Source organism: Simochromis diagramma, unplaced genomic scaffold, assembly GCF_900408965.1.
Source record: "Simochromis diagramma unplaced genomic scaffold, fSimDia1.1 OVJJ01000371.1, whole genome shotgun sequence".
Classification (NCBI taxonomy): domain Eukaryota; kingdom Metazoa; phylum Chordata; class Actinopteri; order Cichliformes; family Cichlidae; genus Simochromis; species Simochromis diagramma.
In genome coordinates this window covers 4,893,514-4,913,483 of record NW_024386920.1, presented here as the reverse complement: position 1 = coordinate 4,913,483, position 19,970 = coordinate 4,893,514, and the positions used below count along the sequence as shown (strand labels likewise).

The 19,970-nt window shown below is 40.3% G+C and overlaps 1 protein-coding gene across 1 annotated transcript in view; it reads left to right on the top strand.

The window, feature by feature from the left end:
* Positions 1–19,568, top strand: part of ca10a (carbonic anhydrase Xa) — a 339,642-nt gene extending 320,074 nt beyond the window's left edge. The window contains exons 5-9 of the mRNA XM_040036833.1: positions 5,250–5,345; positions 8,204–8,276; positions 12,991–13,145; positions 13,439–13,613; positions 17,768–19,568. Of these exons, the coding sequence (XP_039892767.1) occupies positions 5,250–5,345; positions 8,204–8,276; positions 12,991–13,145; positions 13,439–13,613; positions 17,768–17,790 (522 nt within the window). The 3' untranslated portion in view covers positions 17,791–19,568. The remainder of the gene's footprint in view (positions 1–5,249; positions 5,346–8,203; positions 8,277–12,990; positions 13,146–13,438; positions 13,614–17,767) is intronic.
* The last annotated feature ends 402 nt before the right edge of the window (positions 19,569–19,970 follow it).

The following is a 19,970-nucleotide window of genomic DNA, read 5'->3' as shown; positions in this document are numbered from 1 at the left end:
GAGGCGTGAATGTAGTTGTGTAAACGTCAGATACCTGCTCAGTTTACAAGACATCACATATTTGCAAAAGTGCTCCGACGTTTTCGGAGATCTGACACCCACCATCTCGGGAGGTCGAGACCTACTACAGCCGGGAGGAACACCGCTTTCCCGGCACATCGTGCCTCGACCTCCCGGTCGGCTTCGAGCTGGCGGCCTCCGAAGAATGCGGCTAAAACTTTTGCGAGACCCCGAGTTTGTTTTGCGAGATCTCGCAAAAGTCCGTCATAATTTTTTTTTTCTCCCATGTCCCCTGCGGGGCTCCGTAGTATATAAAAATTGGTGTATTTCAAAAATAAAACTATGAAGACACTTAAAATAAATTTCCTGTGGTGGCAAACTATTTTGTGCAACTTTTTTGTATTTACAGTTTTGAGAGATAAGCCTCTTAAATTTCTCTAACTAGAAATATATGTTAAAAAAACAAAAACGATTTTTAATTTTTTTGTAGTTTATTGCACTTTTTTGCAATTTATGTAATTACTATGCACTTAATGCAGACATATTATTAAAATTTGGGCTATAATGGTTGTATTGATGTATATCAACTTGAAATGCTCCCAAAAATGGCACTACAGCATGTAAAATATAATATAAGCTCTGGCGGACTTGGTTCTATGGTAGGTCTTAAAGGGTTAAACAGCTTATGGCTGGGGTGGCTGGAGTCCTTATAACCAATAACCAATCCTATGTGTGCAGAGACTTTTATCTCATAAACTGAAAAACAATGTCAGACTTTTGGTGTCATTTGAAACCTTATTATCAGTAGGAATAGACCAGTTTCCTTGATCTTTTTTTTTTTACCGATTTATATTATCTTATAAAATAACATGATCGTGGACAAATAACTTAAGAAAGTACCATTCAATATTAGTTTTAATGGATTACATTAGGTTTACACCTAATACATTTGACAGTGTCAGCCCCACAGACAGAAAGAGACAGCACTTATTTCTGAAGAGGGGATCCAGATACATTTAATTCAAATCTTGTCAGGTGTTTGAAAAGGATTTGCCACAGGCAGTCGCTTCAAACATTTTAAATCCCCATCAGCCACAGAAACATACCTTGGATATCCTATTTCAAATATAGTCACACACAGAAAATCACATTGAGCTAATATTGCTGCGGCAGATTATTGGTCACAGAGCTGCAGATGAGGAGACTCTTCCTATTTTATTTTCTCTTGCTCTAATTATCATTAATCACTATTAAATGGAACATTACACCCACATTTGCACCACAGTAGCTTTGTTGTGAAGGATCTTGGATTAAAATTGCATCATAACACCAGTCATTGCTTGTTTTGAAGAAAAATATCAGTGAAGAAAAGAAAAACGAAATTTGGGTTTATGCTCAATTACCATTGCAGTTTATTTTGTATTAGCACAGCTGATTTTATCGGAGATGCTTCTAATTCTGTCACATTAGAAAAAAAAACATGGTGAAAAACGACAGCAAAAAGCCAATGCAGATACAAATCCAGAGTGTGATCAGCATATTTGTACATGGCAGCAAGACTTCTCCATTTGTAGGTTTCTTGATACTATACATTATCCTGTTAATCTGAAGAAGGGTCCAAGGATTAACTGAAGCTGAGATGGGGAGCATCATTTCCAGCCCAGCGCTTAGAAAGCTGTTAGTGCTAAGCACCCTTCTTTCCCATATCGACTTGCTGTCTCCATATTTCCCTATCCCTGAGGGCACCGAGCCATCATGCCATAAAGAGACTGTCATGACCCCTTGTTGTGAGTAATAGTGACCATTCATACCCTATTCATTCAGTGCAGCTTTCCACCCAGGCTTAACTGACCTAAAAATGGCCAAAGAAGCTGCTAACTCACCAAGTACTTAGAAGAGCTGCATTCAGTGGAAAGTTTTAGTGTGGTTGCTTTTTAAAAGATTTCCCATGGAATCATGTGCAAAATTATTCTTTAATCTTTTGATATATTTCCAGTATTTATCAAACAAGCTATGGTTTGATGTTTGACTTAATGCTGGCCTTGTTTCATTGTTACTGTTGATGTATTAGGTGAATCCCATATTTTTCAGCTTTAAGCCGAAACATTATTTTTTGTTATATGTTTTTGGAAATTTTTGATGGTAATGCTTCTGCAAATGTAAGTCGTAATAATGAAATCTCTTTCTGCCATTCCTGAAATTGATTATTAAGAACTGAAAAGCTAGCTCTGACAATATACATTAAATGCTTTGTGTGTTTTTCAGTGTGTGGAAGATATTAAATAGAAGTCCCTTGATGACTAAAATATAATTGTTTGCTACAGATTTCTGTGTTGTTGATAATGGAAAAGAATGGAGGAGTGGCTTGTTGTAGATGTTTGTTGTTGCCTTCAAACATGTAGTTACAGTTGTGAAAGGATGTAAACCTAAAAGTTATTGATGGCTAAACCTAATCAAACAAGGGAAAACAGTTAGTTAAAAAATGTGAAATGTGTTTTCAGTCATCCAGATCATTGTAGTCTGAGGAGCTTGGAAAGAAAAGCATCTGGATTTCTTTAAGTTTCCTTGAAGACGTTTCACCTCTCATCCGAGAAGCTACTTCAGTTCGAAGAGCAACTGGTGGAGCACTCTAGGCCATTTGACCTCAGTAAATCACATGATAGGGTGGGGCTAGATTTCACAATGGGTTCACCCAAAACCCTGGCTGATTGTGATGCACATCCATTTTCACACCTTGGCTCATGTGATTAGGCAGAAGATCAATAGGGTCCATGAGGGTCCATTACCCTCTTGGGGACACTACCATAGGGCTTAAAAATCTGGGGCTCCCCACCAATTGCTTTTAGGACTGAAGAAGCTTCTCGAATGAGAGCTGAAACATCTTAAAGAAGTCCAGACGCTTTTCTTTCCAAGCACCTTAGAAAGATGGGTTGTGAACTTACCTTACTTGACTTATAGTACTTAGAATGTTCCAATGAAGTTCTTGTGCATTGTAGGCCTTTTCCCACTCAGTACTCTAGTGTTACGGAACTACATAATATTCAGCAGAATGAAATAGCGTTACCGCTGAATCTAAGTAACATGTTCCTGTTACATTGATAGACGTGTTGAACTTAATAGTTAGTGTGAATTGTTTGAACAGCCCGAAGCTGCAATAAATGATGAGGTACAGTAGGCTCACCAGTCTGGCCCACACATAAAATTACCTTCTTCTGCTCTTTCTGTAACTATTTCTGTGTCTAATTACGACCTCTATTTTCTCCCTCTTTTTTCCTTCTCTATTTGGCAGACATTCTCACTTTATTATGGCCCACACTGGCCTTTTATTGCCCACCAGCAGCACACTTTGAGCAATTTGTCATTGGGAGAGTGGGGATGAGTTCTTTTGGCTGCCTCTGCCACTCTCACCTAAAAATCTAATCAGATCAGCAAAGGACTCTAATCACTTCCTCTCTTGCCTTGATTGCATTTATAGAAGTTCTGCTGTGCTGCACTCTCCCAATCAAGTATTCCATAATTACTCTCCTCTTATAATTGTTTATTTATATACCCCTGTACAGTATGCTCTTTGCCAGTGAGTGAGGAGGAGAAGTTTATGGAGGTGAGGAGGGAAAGCCTTCGAGAAAAACCTGAAAATTATTGCCAGCCGTTTGTGCTTGAAATAAGTCATTTACCACCTTTGTATTCATGGGGGTCATTGTGTATTACCACATATTGAAAAACTATAACGTAAAGGTAATACATTTTTAGGCATTCTGCCAATCTAAGAAGTAAGTGACAGATTTTTTAATACCCAAAAAAGGAGACTTTTTCTCCTGTGCTAATATTTGTCTGCTTGGATAAAATACTATGGGTATAGTTTTGTTATTATTTATGACCCAAATGCTAAGCTAATCAACCATCCATAATGCTATGGGTTAGGGGGAACTGTAACGGAACTGTAACCCCTAAAGCGAAGAAGATATTTTGTGAAAAAATAGTAAATAGTTTTTGATGCATGAAGGATGATTACATTTTTTGCAATGAATGTGTATAGCTGCCAGAAGTGCAGACTTCTTGCAGTTTCTGAAATGTGCTTCTGCTTGGTAGTCTCGGGAGCTGGAGATCAGTCCGTCAGGATCTCTGCCCCTGGCCGTTGCCCAGCACACACTGCACTCAACTCCTGTGGCACCTCATGCAGGTGGTGTGCCTGTAGAAGGGTGGACCCATAATCCCCTCTTTAGGCTGTGCTGGGGCCCGTGGACATGGCCACAGGGTGTGGCACCGGTAACCCTATCCCTCCACCCCTCCACCACAATAAGTTAGCAATTCATGGAGGGGACAAAGGGTATTGTATTTTATATTGTATCGTATTTGCATAACTGGCAACCTTCCAGTTATGTTGAGCTCCCCAACCCCCTGAACCATGGTCGCCCCACCATGATGCTATTCCCAGATTTCAATGACCTCCCTTAGCTTGCAGTCCACGTCAAACTACAAAGATCAGATAAGAAAAGTAGGAAACAAGACGCAGGAATGGCACACAAAAGGATCGGAAGGTGTGATTTATAGATAAAAAAAAAAAAAAGTATTTGTTTGTTGCATGGGTTACTTTCCTGTCAACTACAGAAATGTATTTAATTTCCCTGTCCTCTTTTGCTTTCAGTTCATTGTTAAAATCTGATACTTTTAAACCTTTTCTCTAAGAAGTGCCTATTCATGATATATTGTATATCTTTCAAATGCACATAGGTTAGGCATTTTAAATGTAAGAGTTGGAAGTTGAGCGGTTGGGTCTGCCCATGCCAAAACATCATTAACAGGCTTAAACTACCGAACAGCTGTTGTGGATGAAGCATCTGTCAGTCAAACATTAACCTCATGCTGGAAGATTGTTTAGCTTTCTCAGCAGGCTGGCCTTGGAGCAAATAATGACAGAACATCCCCGTCTCTTAATGTCCTTCATATTACTTCTGTCCTTATACACATTAAGTATACAAACTATCTGCATGTCAGCTGCTTCCATTTTAATTTACCAGAGATTTGTATTGATTTTCCCTTTTTAATCATCTGATATGCTAGCCATAAGGAAAGATTTAAGTGAATGATTGAGTATCAGTACAAGGCAACTATACATTCTTGACAAAGGTGCTCAAAGGTTTCTATTTTATAGTAACTGTTTCAAGCACCTTCATGATGTTTAAACTAAAACTATCAGACTGATGTTTTTCTTTCTGTAATTCCCTACTTCTCTTCTCTTTATGTTCCAGGTTCAGCTGATCCACTACAATCATGAGCTGTACACAAATTATACAGAAGCTGCAAAAAGCCCCAATGGACTGGTCATAGTGTCTATATTCATGAAGGTAAACCTCATACATATGTTTAATCACTGCGCGAATACAAATGTGTACTTGTATTCACTCACAGAAATGGAATTTTATCTTGACACAGAACAACTTACAGTTACTATGGCGTTCTGACTTATAGCAATAAAATCCAGTAGAATGCAAATTGCTACATTCTGAGTTTTATACATTCATACTGAATCTGGGCATAAACGCCATGTTAATTTTGACCTGGTTTAATCAGTTTTTAAGTATTACAAGCCAGTAACAGTATACTTATTCAAGAATAACTTAAAGCAGTTTTCCTACTTTGACAGAATTCCATGACTTCTATGAGTGTGGAACTCCACTGTCATGAGTATACAGTGCTCCCGGAAAATTCCAAAATAAAAAAAATGAAATTAATTTTTTTCACCTCAAAATTCTACACACAATACCATATAATCACAAAGCTAAAAACATTTGTTTGACATTGTTTCAAATGCACAAAAAATAAAACATGTACGTAAGTTCATGTGGGTGGCTGCAGGTCAGGAGGTTTAGCAAGTCATCTACTGATTGGAAGGTTGGTGATTAGATTCCTGGCTCCTCCAGTGTGCATGTCAAATATCCTTGGGCAAGATACTAACCCCCAGTTGCTGTCTGATGCTGTCTGATGCATGCATCGGAGTATGAATCTGAATGTGTGTGAATGTTAGGTAGAAAGCATAGGTGTGAATGGGTGAAGGTGGCATGTTGTATAAAGCTTGTTGAGTGCTCCAGGAGAGTAGAAAAGTGCTATATAAGAATCAGTCCATTTACCATTTATTTAAAACCTTTACAATTACACTCATATTTGAGCTCGGGTGCATTCTGTTTGATTGGAGCCCATCTATGGTAAAGTTAGTTGACTGGACATGATTTGGCAAGAACTGTCTATATGAGGTCCCACATTTGATAGGATATGTGAGAGAAACAATGCCATGTTTCTCTCACATACACAGCTGGGACGAATAGAAATAATGACACAGAGAAGCAAAACTAAACACACTGAACACAAGAGACTGCCGAAACAAAACAGGAAACACTAAGACACAAATTCAACATGTGGCAAGACACATGGCTGGGAGGGAGGAACGCACATGAGAACAGAATTGACTGGAAAGACAGAGGAGGGGGCCAAAAGAGGGAAACACTGACATAATTCAGTGTACATACATGAATACACAAGAGAGACAGGCAGGGGGAACGTGGAGTGAAACACAAGGAGGAACATGTAAACAGAAAATGGAAACAAGACAAAGGTACACACACTCATGGGAAGTGAGGGACAAAACACAAGGGGAACCTCATAAACCTGATAATTAAGGAATTCAATAAATAGGGAATTATAGGAATAATAAACTGAGATCAGCAGAAAAATCCGAAACAATAACAAGAATAAATTCAGGACTGTGAAACTTGAATCATAATAACACAAAAACGCTCAATAAAACAAAATAAACTCCAAAGCTGGGTCCAACACCCAGAAAAACTTTGCTTGACAGTGTGTTTTCATTTTAGTTATGGAGGTCAGAGTAAAGGATGGACTTGAAGCCAATAGCTGAACAAAAATCGGATTTTCATGAGTTCATGTCAGGCAAGGTTAGACAAAAAAACAAATCTTTGATTTTTACCATACCTAGTATTCTTGGAATTATCTCAGTACTAGACAACTGGAGGACAGGCTTTTGAACAGGCATGTAGCCAGAAACTGAGACTTACTATACCAGTAACAGCCTTTTTCCCCAGCCACAACGAAAGTGAATGTTTGTTTGTTTTGTCTTTAGCAATTTGTGTTTCCAGAGCAATTCATCCAGGTAAGTTTATATGGTACTGTCCTAGCATATTCCTTCATTATTCTTGTTTTGACAATTAGCTGTACACCTACTGTGGATGTGTGCTCCGTAATAGCATAAGTGCCTAAATGACTGCAAAGCTGCTGTAAGAAATGTCATCTCACGGCTTAGCTGTTTCTCCAAGCACGCACTGATGAGGACACTTTAAAATGTTTCACAACTGTTTACCTACAGAAAATAGTGAGTTGCTTGTCAGTTGAATATCAGTTCCACTTTCATCAGCATGCAAATTCAGCAGTGTGTGAGACTGGGCCACAAGATGAAACTCAATATCACAACATGAGTAAGAATATGTGGATGTATGTATACAATAATCAAATAACAAAGGAAGCAAAATCATAGTAAAAATGTGTGGAAAATGCAAACTAAAAACAAACAAACATCGGGGGTTTCAGTAGCCTATCCTCATTTTCATATACTTCTTAAGCAAAAAGAAAATCACAAGGTTATGTCTTTGTTTTAAATAAGAGCTATACATGGAATCCATTACCTAACCCAGTAGTAAAACTCACAGGGGTCAAACTGGCCCAGCAGTGTTTCCGCCTATTGTGGATCCACAGAATTAACAACTTGGCTCAGAAACTGATTGTCTCCTTCTTCCACTCTTCTACTGAGTGTGCGTCGACCTAAAGCATGTCTGCATGGTTTGCCATCTGCTTCTCAGCAGAGTGAAGTGCACTCATAAGGGCCATTTCCACTGCCCAGAAAATTATCCATTACCCACTTGCCTCCCATGAAGACATTTAAAACTCCTGCTACCTCAACAGAGGCAGACTTCAGTTCAAGTTCTGCTGTCATTAGAGCACAGTGTTTGAGGCTTTTTTTAATAGTCTCCTAAAAAGGTGGTAGATTAAAAAATACACTCTCATTATACTTGGAAGTACTGTCCCAAATAGATTAAATTTCGTTTAATCATACAAGAGCAGAGCTCTCAACTCATTATGTGACCATTTAACCTCACTCTTTTGACCCTCTTTTTTCCTTTTCTCTTTTTTCTAGATTGCTGAGACCTCGAACTCATTCCTGAATCGAATGCTGAACAGAGACACCATCACAAGAATAACATATAAAAGTAGGTGGTTGTGTGTAATAAGTTGTTAAAGCACCAATCATAAATTGGCCAAGCAGCATGCTCTGCATAGTGCTTCAAGTGGATCACAGTTCATGGGGTTTGCATGGTTGGGTTGGATAGAACCTGTCCAGTGTCATCATCCTCAGCACAGAGGGGAGCCCTCAGGACTGTGTTCTGAACCCTCTACTTTTCACCCTGTTGATACGCAACTGCATCCCCAGGGTTGCTACCCATCACATCGTGAAGTTTGTGGATGACACAGTACATGGTGGGCTGGTCAGAATCAACAACCTGAATATCGATAAAGCTCGGGAGGTCATTGTCAACATCAGAACCAACCCAGCCACGTCCCACTTCTCATCAACAACACAGCTGTAGAGGTGGTCAGTAGCACCTACAGTGGGGCAAAAAAGTATTTAGTCAGCCACCGATTGTGCAAGTTCCCCCACTTAAAATGATGACAGAGGTCAGTAATTTGCACCAGAGGTACACTTCAACTGTGAGAGACAGAATGTGAAAAAAAAAATCCATGAATTCACATGGTAGGATTTGTAAAGAATTTATTCGTAAATTAGGGTGGAAAATAAGTATTTGGTCGCCTCAAACATGGAAAATCTCTGGCTCTCACAGACCTGTAACGTCTTCTGTAAGACGCTTTTCTGTCCCCCACTCGTTACCTGTATGAATGGCACCTGTTTGAACTCATCATCTGTATAAAAGACACCTGTCCACAGCCTCAAACAGTCAGACTCCAAACTCCGCCATGGCCAAGACCAAAGAGCTTTCGAAGGACACCAGGAAAAGTATTGTAGACCAGCACCAGACTGGGAAGAGTGAATCTACAATAGGCAAGCAGCTTGGTGTGAAAAAATCAACTGTGGGAGCAATCATCAGAAAATGGAAGACATACAAGACCACTGATAATCTCCCACGATCTGGGGCTCCACGCAAGATCTCATCCCGTGGGGTCAAAATGAGCACGAGAACGGTGAGCAAAGATCCCAGAACCACACGGGGGGACCTGGTGAATGACCTGCAGAGAGCTGGGACCAAAGTAACAAAGGTCACCATCAGTAACACACTACAACGGCAGGGAATCAAATCCCGCAGTGCCAGACGTGTTCTGCTGCTGAAGCCAGTGCATGTCCAGGCCCGTCTGAAGTTTGCCAGAGAGCACATGGATGATACAGCAGAGGATTGGGAGAATGTCATGTGGTCAGATGAAACCAAAGTAGAACTTTTTGGTATAAACTCAACTCATCGTGTTTGGAGGACGAAGAATACTGAGTTGCATCCCAAGAACACCATACCTACTGTGAAGCATGGGGATGGAAACATCATGCTATGGGGCTGTTTTTCTGCCAAGGGGACAGGACGACTGATCCGTGTTAAGGACAGAATGAATGGGGCCATGTATCGTGAGATTTTGAGCCAAAACCTCCTTCCATCAGTGAGAACTTTGAAGATGAAACGAGGCTGGGTCTTCCAACATGACAATGATCCAAAACACACCGCCCGGGCAACAAAGGAGTGGCTCCGTAAGAAGCATTTGAAAGTCCTGGAGTGGCCTAGCCAGTCTCCAGACCTCAGCTGAAAGTCCGTGTTGCTTGGCGACAGCCCCAAAACATCACTGCTCTCGAGAAGATCTGCATGGAGGAATGGGCCAAAATACCAGCTACTGTGTGTGCAAACCTGGTAAAGACCTATAGTAAACGTTTGACCTCTGTTATTGCCAACAAAGGTTATGTTACAAAGTATTGAGTTGTATTTTTGTTATTGACCAAATACTTATTTTCCACCCTGATTTACGAATAAATTCTTTACAAATCCTACCATGTGAATTCATGGATTTTTTTTTTTCACATTCTGTTTCTCACAGTTGAAGTGTACCTCTGGTGCAAATTACTGACCTCTGTCATCATTTTAGGTGGGGGAACTTGCACAATCGGTGGCTGACTAAATACTTTTTTGCCCCACTGTAGTTTCTGGGGCTGTACATCACGGATAACCTCATGTGGTCTGTGAACACCATGTCACTGGGGGTGGGGGTGTTGTTGGGTGGCAGAGGTGGATCTTTTGGGTCCACTAGGAGGAGCAGCAAAAAAGCATGGATTTTAACAGCTGTCAAAACTCTGTCAGATATGCTGTTTCGCACACACTGACTCACAGAAACACACATACAGATGCTGTCACACACCACCCACTCATACCCATGAGTCCTTAGGCATATCCCTCTCACAGCCAATAATGCTACCAGCCCAGCGTTTTTCTGTTTTTCTTTCCAAAAGCACAGATTTACACTCAGGTGTATATGAAGATACATATACATTAAAAATCCACACCATCAAATATCAGTGTAGGTGGAGTGGCCTAAAGTGCTTTTTATTTTTTCACAGCTCCTATTCCTTTGATGCATCAGTTAGTATTTAGTAGTGATGCAGCTGATTCAGCATTAAAGCTGCAGCAGCCCACCACTGTGACCTCACCACAATCAGTAGCCCATTTGTCATGAGAGGACTAGTAGACAGCAAGTTATAGCGAATGGAGGGGGAGAAAGAGAGGAAGAGGAAGTTGTAGTCTGTCCAATTAGCATCCTGACAGTGGAGACAGTTTGAATAAAAGAGGTTTTGTGTTTCCACACCAACAAGCTGTCATTCACAGAACAGCAAATGAAAGAAGTGAGAAAAAATGAAAGAGTTGTAATGATAACCAGACTCCGTATGAGAAGTGACTCAAATTACAGCTTATTTGTTACACCAGTGTATTTCACTGTTTACTACTCAATTGGAGTACACAGATTTATGCCATCCACTGTATTTGTTCTACAATTGCAGTTGAGTTAGAGTACCCTAGTAAGTTTCTGTATGAATGAAAATATCAGCTCAGCAATTTATGTTAAATACTGAATTTTATAACCATCCATCCATCCATCTTCATCCGCTTTGTCCGGGGCTGGGTCGCGGGGGCAGCAGCCTAAGCAAAGAGGCCCAGACCTCCCTCTCCCCAGCCACCTCCTCCAGCTTATCCGGGGGAACACCAAGGTGTTCCCAGGCCAGCCGAGAGATATAATCTCTCCAGCGTGTCCTGGGACATGCCTGGAACACCTCACCCAGGAGGCGCTCAGGGGGCATCCTTGTCAGATGCCCGCACCACCTCAGCTGGCTCCTTTCGATGTGGAGCAGCAGCTGCTCTACTCTGAGCCCCTCCCAGATGGCCGAACTTCTCACCCTATCTCTAAGGGAGAGGCCAGCCACCCTTCGGAGGAAGCTCATTTCTGCCGCTTGTATCCGCGATCTCGTTCTTTCGGTCACTACCCACAGCTCGTGGCCATAGGTGAGGGTAGGGACGTAGATCGACCGGTAAATTGAGAGCTTCGCTTTTACACTCAGCTCCCTCTTCACCACGACGGACCGGTGCAGCGTCTGCATTACTGCAGCTGCAGCCCCAATCCATCTGTCGATCTCCGGCTCCCTTCTCCCATCACTCGCGAACAAGACTCCGAGATACTTGAACTCCTCCACTTGGGGCAGGAACTCATCCCCGACCCGGAGTGGGCACTCCACCCTTTTCCGGCTGAGAAACCAGTTTCATTAAAATCATACACTGACTCATTTTTAGAGCTATGGCCAAAACAAAACAACCTGCAAGCTTTAATAAAAACTGAAGCAAATGCAGATGTGCCATAAACCTACATAATGACCAACATGTGGCTAATCCTCTAGTTGCAAAAAGTCTTCAGGCTGTATAGAAGCATATGGGAAACTCAGTAGAAACTTTAGTTTGAATCACTAATGTTAGGTCATACTAAATACAACATTTTGTGAATTATAGTCCCTGTTAGAGTAAGGAAATGCTCACTGACTAATAATCTGTCAATCACAAGTTTTTTGCCAACTTGGAGGACTGGATTTAGATTCCAAACATCAAGATGAAAAATGTGGAGCTCAAAGATTTCATTAAGCATTAACCAATTAGCGATGTCACAGTGACTATGTGCATCCTTTATATATAGTCACATTTACGTTGCATGGTACTCTAACAATTGTGCTGTATGAATCAGTGTATATCTTTATGGAGACTAATGAATCAGTCTCCACAAAGATATGCACCAGAGAGTTGTGCATGTCTCTAAATAATGGAGTGCTGCTTCTCCTTGGTCAGGTTGGTCGAATTTGGTGCCAGTGTCCAACTCCCAGATCTGAATACTTTCTGAATATCTAAAAACATTTGGACAATGATTTAGCTTTCACATATCTTTCCCTTATAATACTACCACTTATTTAAAGTCAAACAAAAAACACGTGACTGAAAACTTTCAGCACTGATTACAGAATTACAGCCATTTTTTGACATAGTTCCCCATTTTTAAAGACTCAAAAATAATTGGACAAACTAGCATAAGTCAAAACAAAAGGATTGCTTTACTGCTTGGAAGAAAATCCTTTGCATGAAATTATTGCAGCCACCTTAAGTCGCTGCTTGTTTGTGGGCCATTATTTTTTGTCTCCAGTAACTGAAACAGGTAGTGTAACTGTCTCCTTACCTCCAAGTCTGTGAAAAAAAATCACAGTATATGATAATCTTTTAGTAATTTGTTTACAAATCCATTAATTTTTACATGTGGAATACAATTTTTGTACAACTACATTTCCAGTGTCTTCTGATGAAACAGAGATCTCATTTTGTTTTGGTTTTCTGCCTTTTTACCCTGCAGATGATGCATATCTACTGAATGGCCTGAACATAGAGGAGATTTATCCAGAAACAAGTAGTTTTATCACATATGATGGATCGATGACCATCCCTCCATGTTTTGAGACCGCCACGTGGATCTTGATGAACAAGCCAGTGTATCTCACACGGATGCAGGTGAGCCTCATCCACCAGCACAGACCTGAAACAAAGCTCCCAGAATACACTGGGGCTTACCTGTCTCAGATCAGGATTCTCTCTCAAAAAATTACTCTGTGAAATATGTCTACTCACATTGAGGCTTTTCCTCCAAAATCTCTCCTCCTGTGTGTAATCTTCTACTCAGACCTTGCTGGAAATTAATGCAGTGAATAAAAAAGGCTGGCTCACATTTCCATGATACTTTAGCCAATTTTGCTTCTCTTCCCTCCCCCTCTTTCTCACTCTCTCTCTGTCTGTCTTGATGTTAGATGCACTCCTTGCGGCTGCTGAGCCAGAACCAACCCTCTCAGATCTTTCTAAGCATGAGTGACAACGTTCGTCCTGTGCAGCCTCTAAACAACCGCTGCATCCGCACCAATATTAACTTCAGCATGCAGGGCAAAGACTGCCCAAACAACAGGGCCCAGAAGCTCCAGTACCGAGGTAAAAACTACTTCTACAAATGGCTGGTTTGGGTAACTTTCTCAGTGTCTGACATTTAAACAATATTTACTTACAGATATTATGATATCTGTCCTTTCATAAGATCGCACAATTTGGTTATAACATTTGTTTTTGTGCACACAACAGAGCAATTATACAAAAACAAATACATAAAATAGGCAAGTCATATTTCTGTAAAAAAAAAACAAATCTTTTGAACCCGAAAAAAATACAAAGATGCTGCCGTTATTTTTCTTAGTGGTCATACTAGACTGCTCCTTTACTGAATGTGCTACACTAGGCAACCATTAACAAAAAATGCTAGGAAAGCTTTAAGAAATGTACATTATATGAACAAAAGTACTGAATCTTTTACACTTTACACCTATAGAAGCTAAAAACAACAACAAGCACATCAAAAACATAGTTTTGTTGTACATGTACAATCACAAGAAATGACTATTCTGTTCTATTCTAATGTTGTATTAAATTGTTTTCAAAATGGCAACAGAGTTTCAAAGTACTTCTCAATTCTGGGCTTACACATTACCAGCCTGGAACTAGGTCCAGATTACAGCAATTATCTTAGTGAATAAACCATTCATTTTGATAAAATGATCCCCACAAATAAGAAATGAGATCATCTTCTTCTTTCAGCTGATTGCACAGGTCATCACAGTGGACTCACAACACAAGCATTCTCTTCTGAAACACTGACTCTCCTTCACTACGTCTATGAATCTTATCTGTCATCATCCTCTTTTCCTCCTTCCTGCCAGCAGCATATTAAACATCTTTTGCCCAGCACATCCACAATCCATCCACTGCACATATAGACTATCTCAGCCTTTCCTCCTTAACTTTGTCTCCAAAACGCTCAACGTTGCCCCTCCGACATGCCTGATTCTAATCAGTCCTTTCTGGTCAGTCACAATCAAAATCTTAACTCTACCACCTCCAGCTTTGATTCCTGCCTTTTTGTTACTGCCACAGCTGCCAAACTAGAACATGATAGCAGGTCTCACTACCATCTTGTAAAGCTTCCCTATCATTTTTGTTGCTATCTTCCTGTCACAAATCACCCGTGACACTCATCTCCGCCCACCCGCTCTCTTTTTCACCTCTCTTGTGTATTGTCTGTTGCTTTGTATAACTGACCTCCTTGCAATTTTGCAACTGTCTGCCTCTCATTTACACACATGTATTCCTTCTTGCTTCTCCAGGCTTTAATTCTTTTTCTCTCCAGGCTCTCTCCCACCTGCTGCCTACTCTCACTACAGATCACAATGTTTTCTGCAAACATTATAGTCCATAGAGACTCTTGCTTGCCTGCTTCACCTCATCTGTCAATCTGTCCATCACCACTGCAAATAGGAAGGGCTCAGAGCTGATCTCTCATGTAATCCCACCCCACCTTGAATCCATCTGTCACTCCTACCCCACACTTCACTGCTTTCTCACTGTCCTCATAGATGCCCTGCACCACCCTCATGTACTTTTACGCTTTTTATCAAATTGTTCTGACTTTGTCTGTAGTTTTCCATCAACACTCTCAAAGCAAAAATTGCACCTGTAGTGCTCTTTCTCAGCATGAAGCCACTACTGCTCACTAATTGTCACTTCCCTCTTTAACATTCAACAACTATTTCCCATATCTCTATAGTATGGCTTATCATCTTTATCCTCCTGTAGTTATAACAGATCTCCATGTAACCTCTGTTCTTGAAAATCAGTACCAGTAGACTTCGTCTCCACTCCTCAGGTCAGAGGAATGGTTCAGATGACATCTCCTTACCACCTTGGTAAGGTGGTCTTTTCATTTGTTAGTACATTTCCAGTTGTATTCTAAGCACTCTAACCTGCAGCACATCCTTTTCAGCTTAATCTCTTACTAATTGAAACAGACCATTTTCTCCTACCTAGTGTCCAGCTTCTAGACATCTCCATATGAGAACTTTTCTTTGCCATACACCGGACAAAAAATCTTGGCATTGCACTTCATCTGTACTTTTCCAGCATTCTGGTAATTCTTCCCTACTACCCAGAGGCTGTCTTGACTCCTCTCTAAATTCTCTGCAACATTCTTCCTTTTTCAACTTCCAACATTTAAGCATTGGCTCCGCCTTCACTCACTCCTTCTTGATTTCCAGAGTCATCCTAGAGACTACTGTCCATTGCTGCCTTGCTACATTTACCTCATCAACGCCATGCAGTCTTCTATCTCTTTGAGACTGAACCTTCTGTATAGGATGTACCTGATCTGTGTACACCTTCCTCTGCTGTTATATGTCACCTTATGCTCCTCCCTCTTCTTGAAGTATGTGTTCATAGGTCTTTCCATAATTGTCATCATCTCTGTTCCTTTCACTTATGTATCCATAAGTGGAGGCTGAATCCTGGTTTACCATAGCTCTCAGGAGCATAGGGAGGGTTTGTCGTCTGTATCTAGTCTCTCATTGGTTCTCTGTTCTGCTATTTGACATTCCCTTGCCTTCCTCTTAAAAGATGAAATTATTATTCTAGGGAGCAGTTGTGGGGAGAGATTTCAGAAATTCACCCACCTTAGAGTCTCCTGAGCATCAAACAAAAAGCACTCTCTGCACACCTTGAGGGGGGAAGTTGCAAAAACACCAACGAGTCCTGCTTCTTTTAATTGTTCTGAGAATTGAGGACCTTCAGGATGAAGTAGGGTGGGGATGTCTCATTAAAAGGGGAAATGTATCTGCTTTCTTACAGAAACATGACCCCACATTCTTGTCACACAATGTCAAACACTGTCTTTCTGTTTAATGGTGCCAACACGCACACAAGGTGTCCTTTCCTGTCAGTAGTGCATTGCACTACTTCTTAAAGATTCTCTTTTAAGGAGCGAAAGCTTTAAGGAAGTTGGAAGGATGCTGGTGGAGTCTGGAGTTCATGAGTCTGTGGTTTGTGTCCAGGTTTGGATTTGATTTGGATTTGGTTTGGATTTGAGTTTTGTGATGATTTACAATGTTTACACTTTCTTACTTTTGCTTTCGATTACTTACATTCCAAGTACAAAAACAACTTGTGTATGTTTAGACACTGAAAACCAATTTGTTACATTTAGGTACTGATAACTGTTGGGTCTGTGTTTCCACAAGCCCCGCTGGTTTAGAGACTTATTCATCATGAAGAAAACAAGACAGTCAGCGATCGGTCGATTTTCTTGCAAGGGAGGCCTCGTCGGTGTCTACCACAAAATGACCCCAACGACGGCCTCCGCTTGCTGCCTTTTATTGGGAAAACAGTTCACACAATACACATCACAGCAAAAGCACCGCCCACGTAAAGCCACCAAATGGTTACAAAGACAAGGCACTGTGTGTATATGTGTGCGTGTGTGTGTGTGTGTGTTCCTGATCACAACTGTTTCTACAACATCCTGGTCATAAAGAGGGTAGTCTCCCCCACACCCAATGTATGGTTCACCATGGATAACACAGTGAAGCCATACAAAGGGCAGGAAGCTTACCAAACATCAAACAGAATCTTCACAAGGGATGTGTAATAATCCTCCCCCAGCACAGAGTGGCTGGAGAGGTGGTCAGGGACAAAGGCATGTCTTGATCCTATAGATTGAACTAAGACCTTACAAATTTAAGAAGCATAATGACAAACATTCAACAATTAGACCTAACAATAACTACTTTGTCAGTCTTAGATACTAAAACCTACTTGAACTGCTCAGCTTAGGCTTAAGAAAACAATTAGGCTTTGGTCTCAAATACACCTTCTTGCAGCATTCTTGAAACCATGTGGTCCTTCAAAAATGTTTATGAAAAATCTGTAAATCTTTCCATAAACATAAACAGATAAACATAAATTATCTATCAAGATGCATTAATACAAAGATTCATAACCTATCTATTAATTGAGCTAAACAGATCAAAGCTGATCATGATAACAGACTGTAGCAAATTCCTCCTGCCTACATCTACACACATTTATGGCATTCACTTAAGGCCATTTTAAACTGTAATCCTGGCTAAAAATGAAAAATGGTGCGGGGTGGATGATGTCAGAGAACAGCTGAACCGTGAAGAGCACTGCATATATATATATATATAACTGTGTTCATATATAATTATATATAATTGCATGTCCACTCCTGTCCCACTTCTCTCTTCCAGTGAACGAGTGGTTGCTGAAGTAGCCTTCTCAGATGAACGTGAAGACGAGACAGAGATGGAGTTCAGGATGAGGGGAGAGAAATAGAAAAAGAAGTGAGGCAGGGAAGAATGAAGAAGAAAACTGGTCTCGAGGCTGTATCTCATCTAAGACTTTTTCATGGCATTGTATAAAGACAAATAACACCAGACATTATTTAAATGAAGGAACTTTGCATTGCAAGGAAAGAGACTCTTCTTTTCATACAGTGAGAACGGTTTGAACCTTTGATCAAACACATGCTAACAGGTCCTTTCCCCCACTGAACAATTATATCTATATGAACATTTTGATATCAATACTTTTTGGGAGAAAACAAAAAATAGACAACCTAAAAAAAAACACGAAGCATTTATTTGGTAGCCAGTCAACCACTATGACAACCTTAGGGACCTTTGTAGATAAAAGATGTTGCTATCAGTAAGAAATTCCTAGAACTAAGTCATTGCCTTTCCCCTGCTCAACAATATGGAGCCATCAGGAAGACTCACGTGGACGTTTCATTTCAGTCACCAACAGGGCATGCAATCAGCAAAACCAACAGAGAGGGAACACAGCCTTACCTTGTCATTTTCCAAAACTAGAGTAATGCCATGGGACAACTTCCAAAGCTTTCATATGGTCTCAAAGCAACTGGTGTCTTGGCCTCATATGTACATATTATAATTATCAATACAAAAGAAAAATGAATGTGTAAAGAAAAAAAATAATGAAATAACATTCAAAAAATATATTAAGAAGATATTAAAAAGACAAAAAGTTAAGAATTTTAAAAAGCTTGGCGCACTTTGAATTCTGCAGCAGTTCTCAGTCTGAGCTGATGCCTTTTATTTCTGTTTTATTTGTTTACAATGGTCATACACTGTGTTTGATGTTATCAGCCCAATAAATGTGTCTGGAAAGTTAACTTTGGAACATGTTTCACTATCTGAGGATTTTACTTGTTATATCTCCACCTGTGTGTACTGTTTCACATTAAATATGTTCATGTTACAGTATTCCCCTTTAGAGGCTTGCTCAATAACTCTGGCCACACCGAAATGGATGCACCGAAATGCTTGCAGGTAGGCTTCAGAATCTCAGAATGGGCAGCTTGGAATTGCTGGTTAGGATACAGATCAAACTCAGGTAGCACTGTCAGGGTTACTGTGATCTGTAGTACTCTTTTAGATCACATCAGAGGACGTGAAAAGAGGAACCTCACATGTTAGGAAATACAGATCTAGCAGATTGATGCCTGCTTTGCAGTAATGGTGTCTCCATGGGTTGCTGAAGAAAAATTTTGTGAAGAACTCAATGGTGGAAAATGTCTGGCTCCGGGAGAAACAGACTATCAGCATGGTTGTGACAAGCATATTAAAGCCCAAAAGCAGGAAATGTGTTTTAGAATTTATGGAAAGAAGAATGACCAATGTTGCAATTATAAAGAGAAACAACAAAACGAAAGAAACCAAATTTCCTCAAGCAAAAAGTAATACTGCTGACCAAAGGAGTGTTTATCAATATCAAAGGCAGCAACTGATTTACAAACAGTGGGAAACTTGTTGTGAGCTGCTTCAAGCTGTAGTCATATTCTGTTGGATGCAGAAATCCAACTGAAGGGCGCATGCTTAGTTAGTGTATTGAAATGCAGTGTCACAAAAAACTGCAGGTAGTTCGCAGGGATCCATTCAAACTCTGAATGAACTCGTGAACTTGGGGGTTTAGAAAGCATCTTAGAACTACTGGATATTATTCTGGTATACTCAGTTAAGGTATTTTGGAGTTTGAATCTGAAACACATATAAATATGTTCCATCATCTTATCATTAGCCTCTGGATGCTGGTGGCTACACTGCAAATCTTAGTCACTATGCTGGGAATGCAAGCAATCTCTAACAGTGGCACTTTAGTCACTAGGTTAGGGATTCTATCTACTATTAATATGAATATTTGTTTATTAATTACTGTACTCCCGTTCTCCAAGCTAAGCTAATGGCCGCTTGTATCACTAGCTACACAATCTGCAGGGTTAAAGATAGACATAGAGTCTCCGTAAAAAGAACCTCTATCAGTTCTAAGGTTTTATGTATTGGAACATAACAAAAAATAAAAACACAAGAATTTAGCAGCTCACAGGTTTCTTTCCCTTGTTTAGTTCAACTGTCTTTGATCTAAAGATAAGTT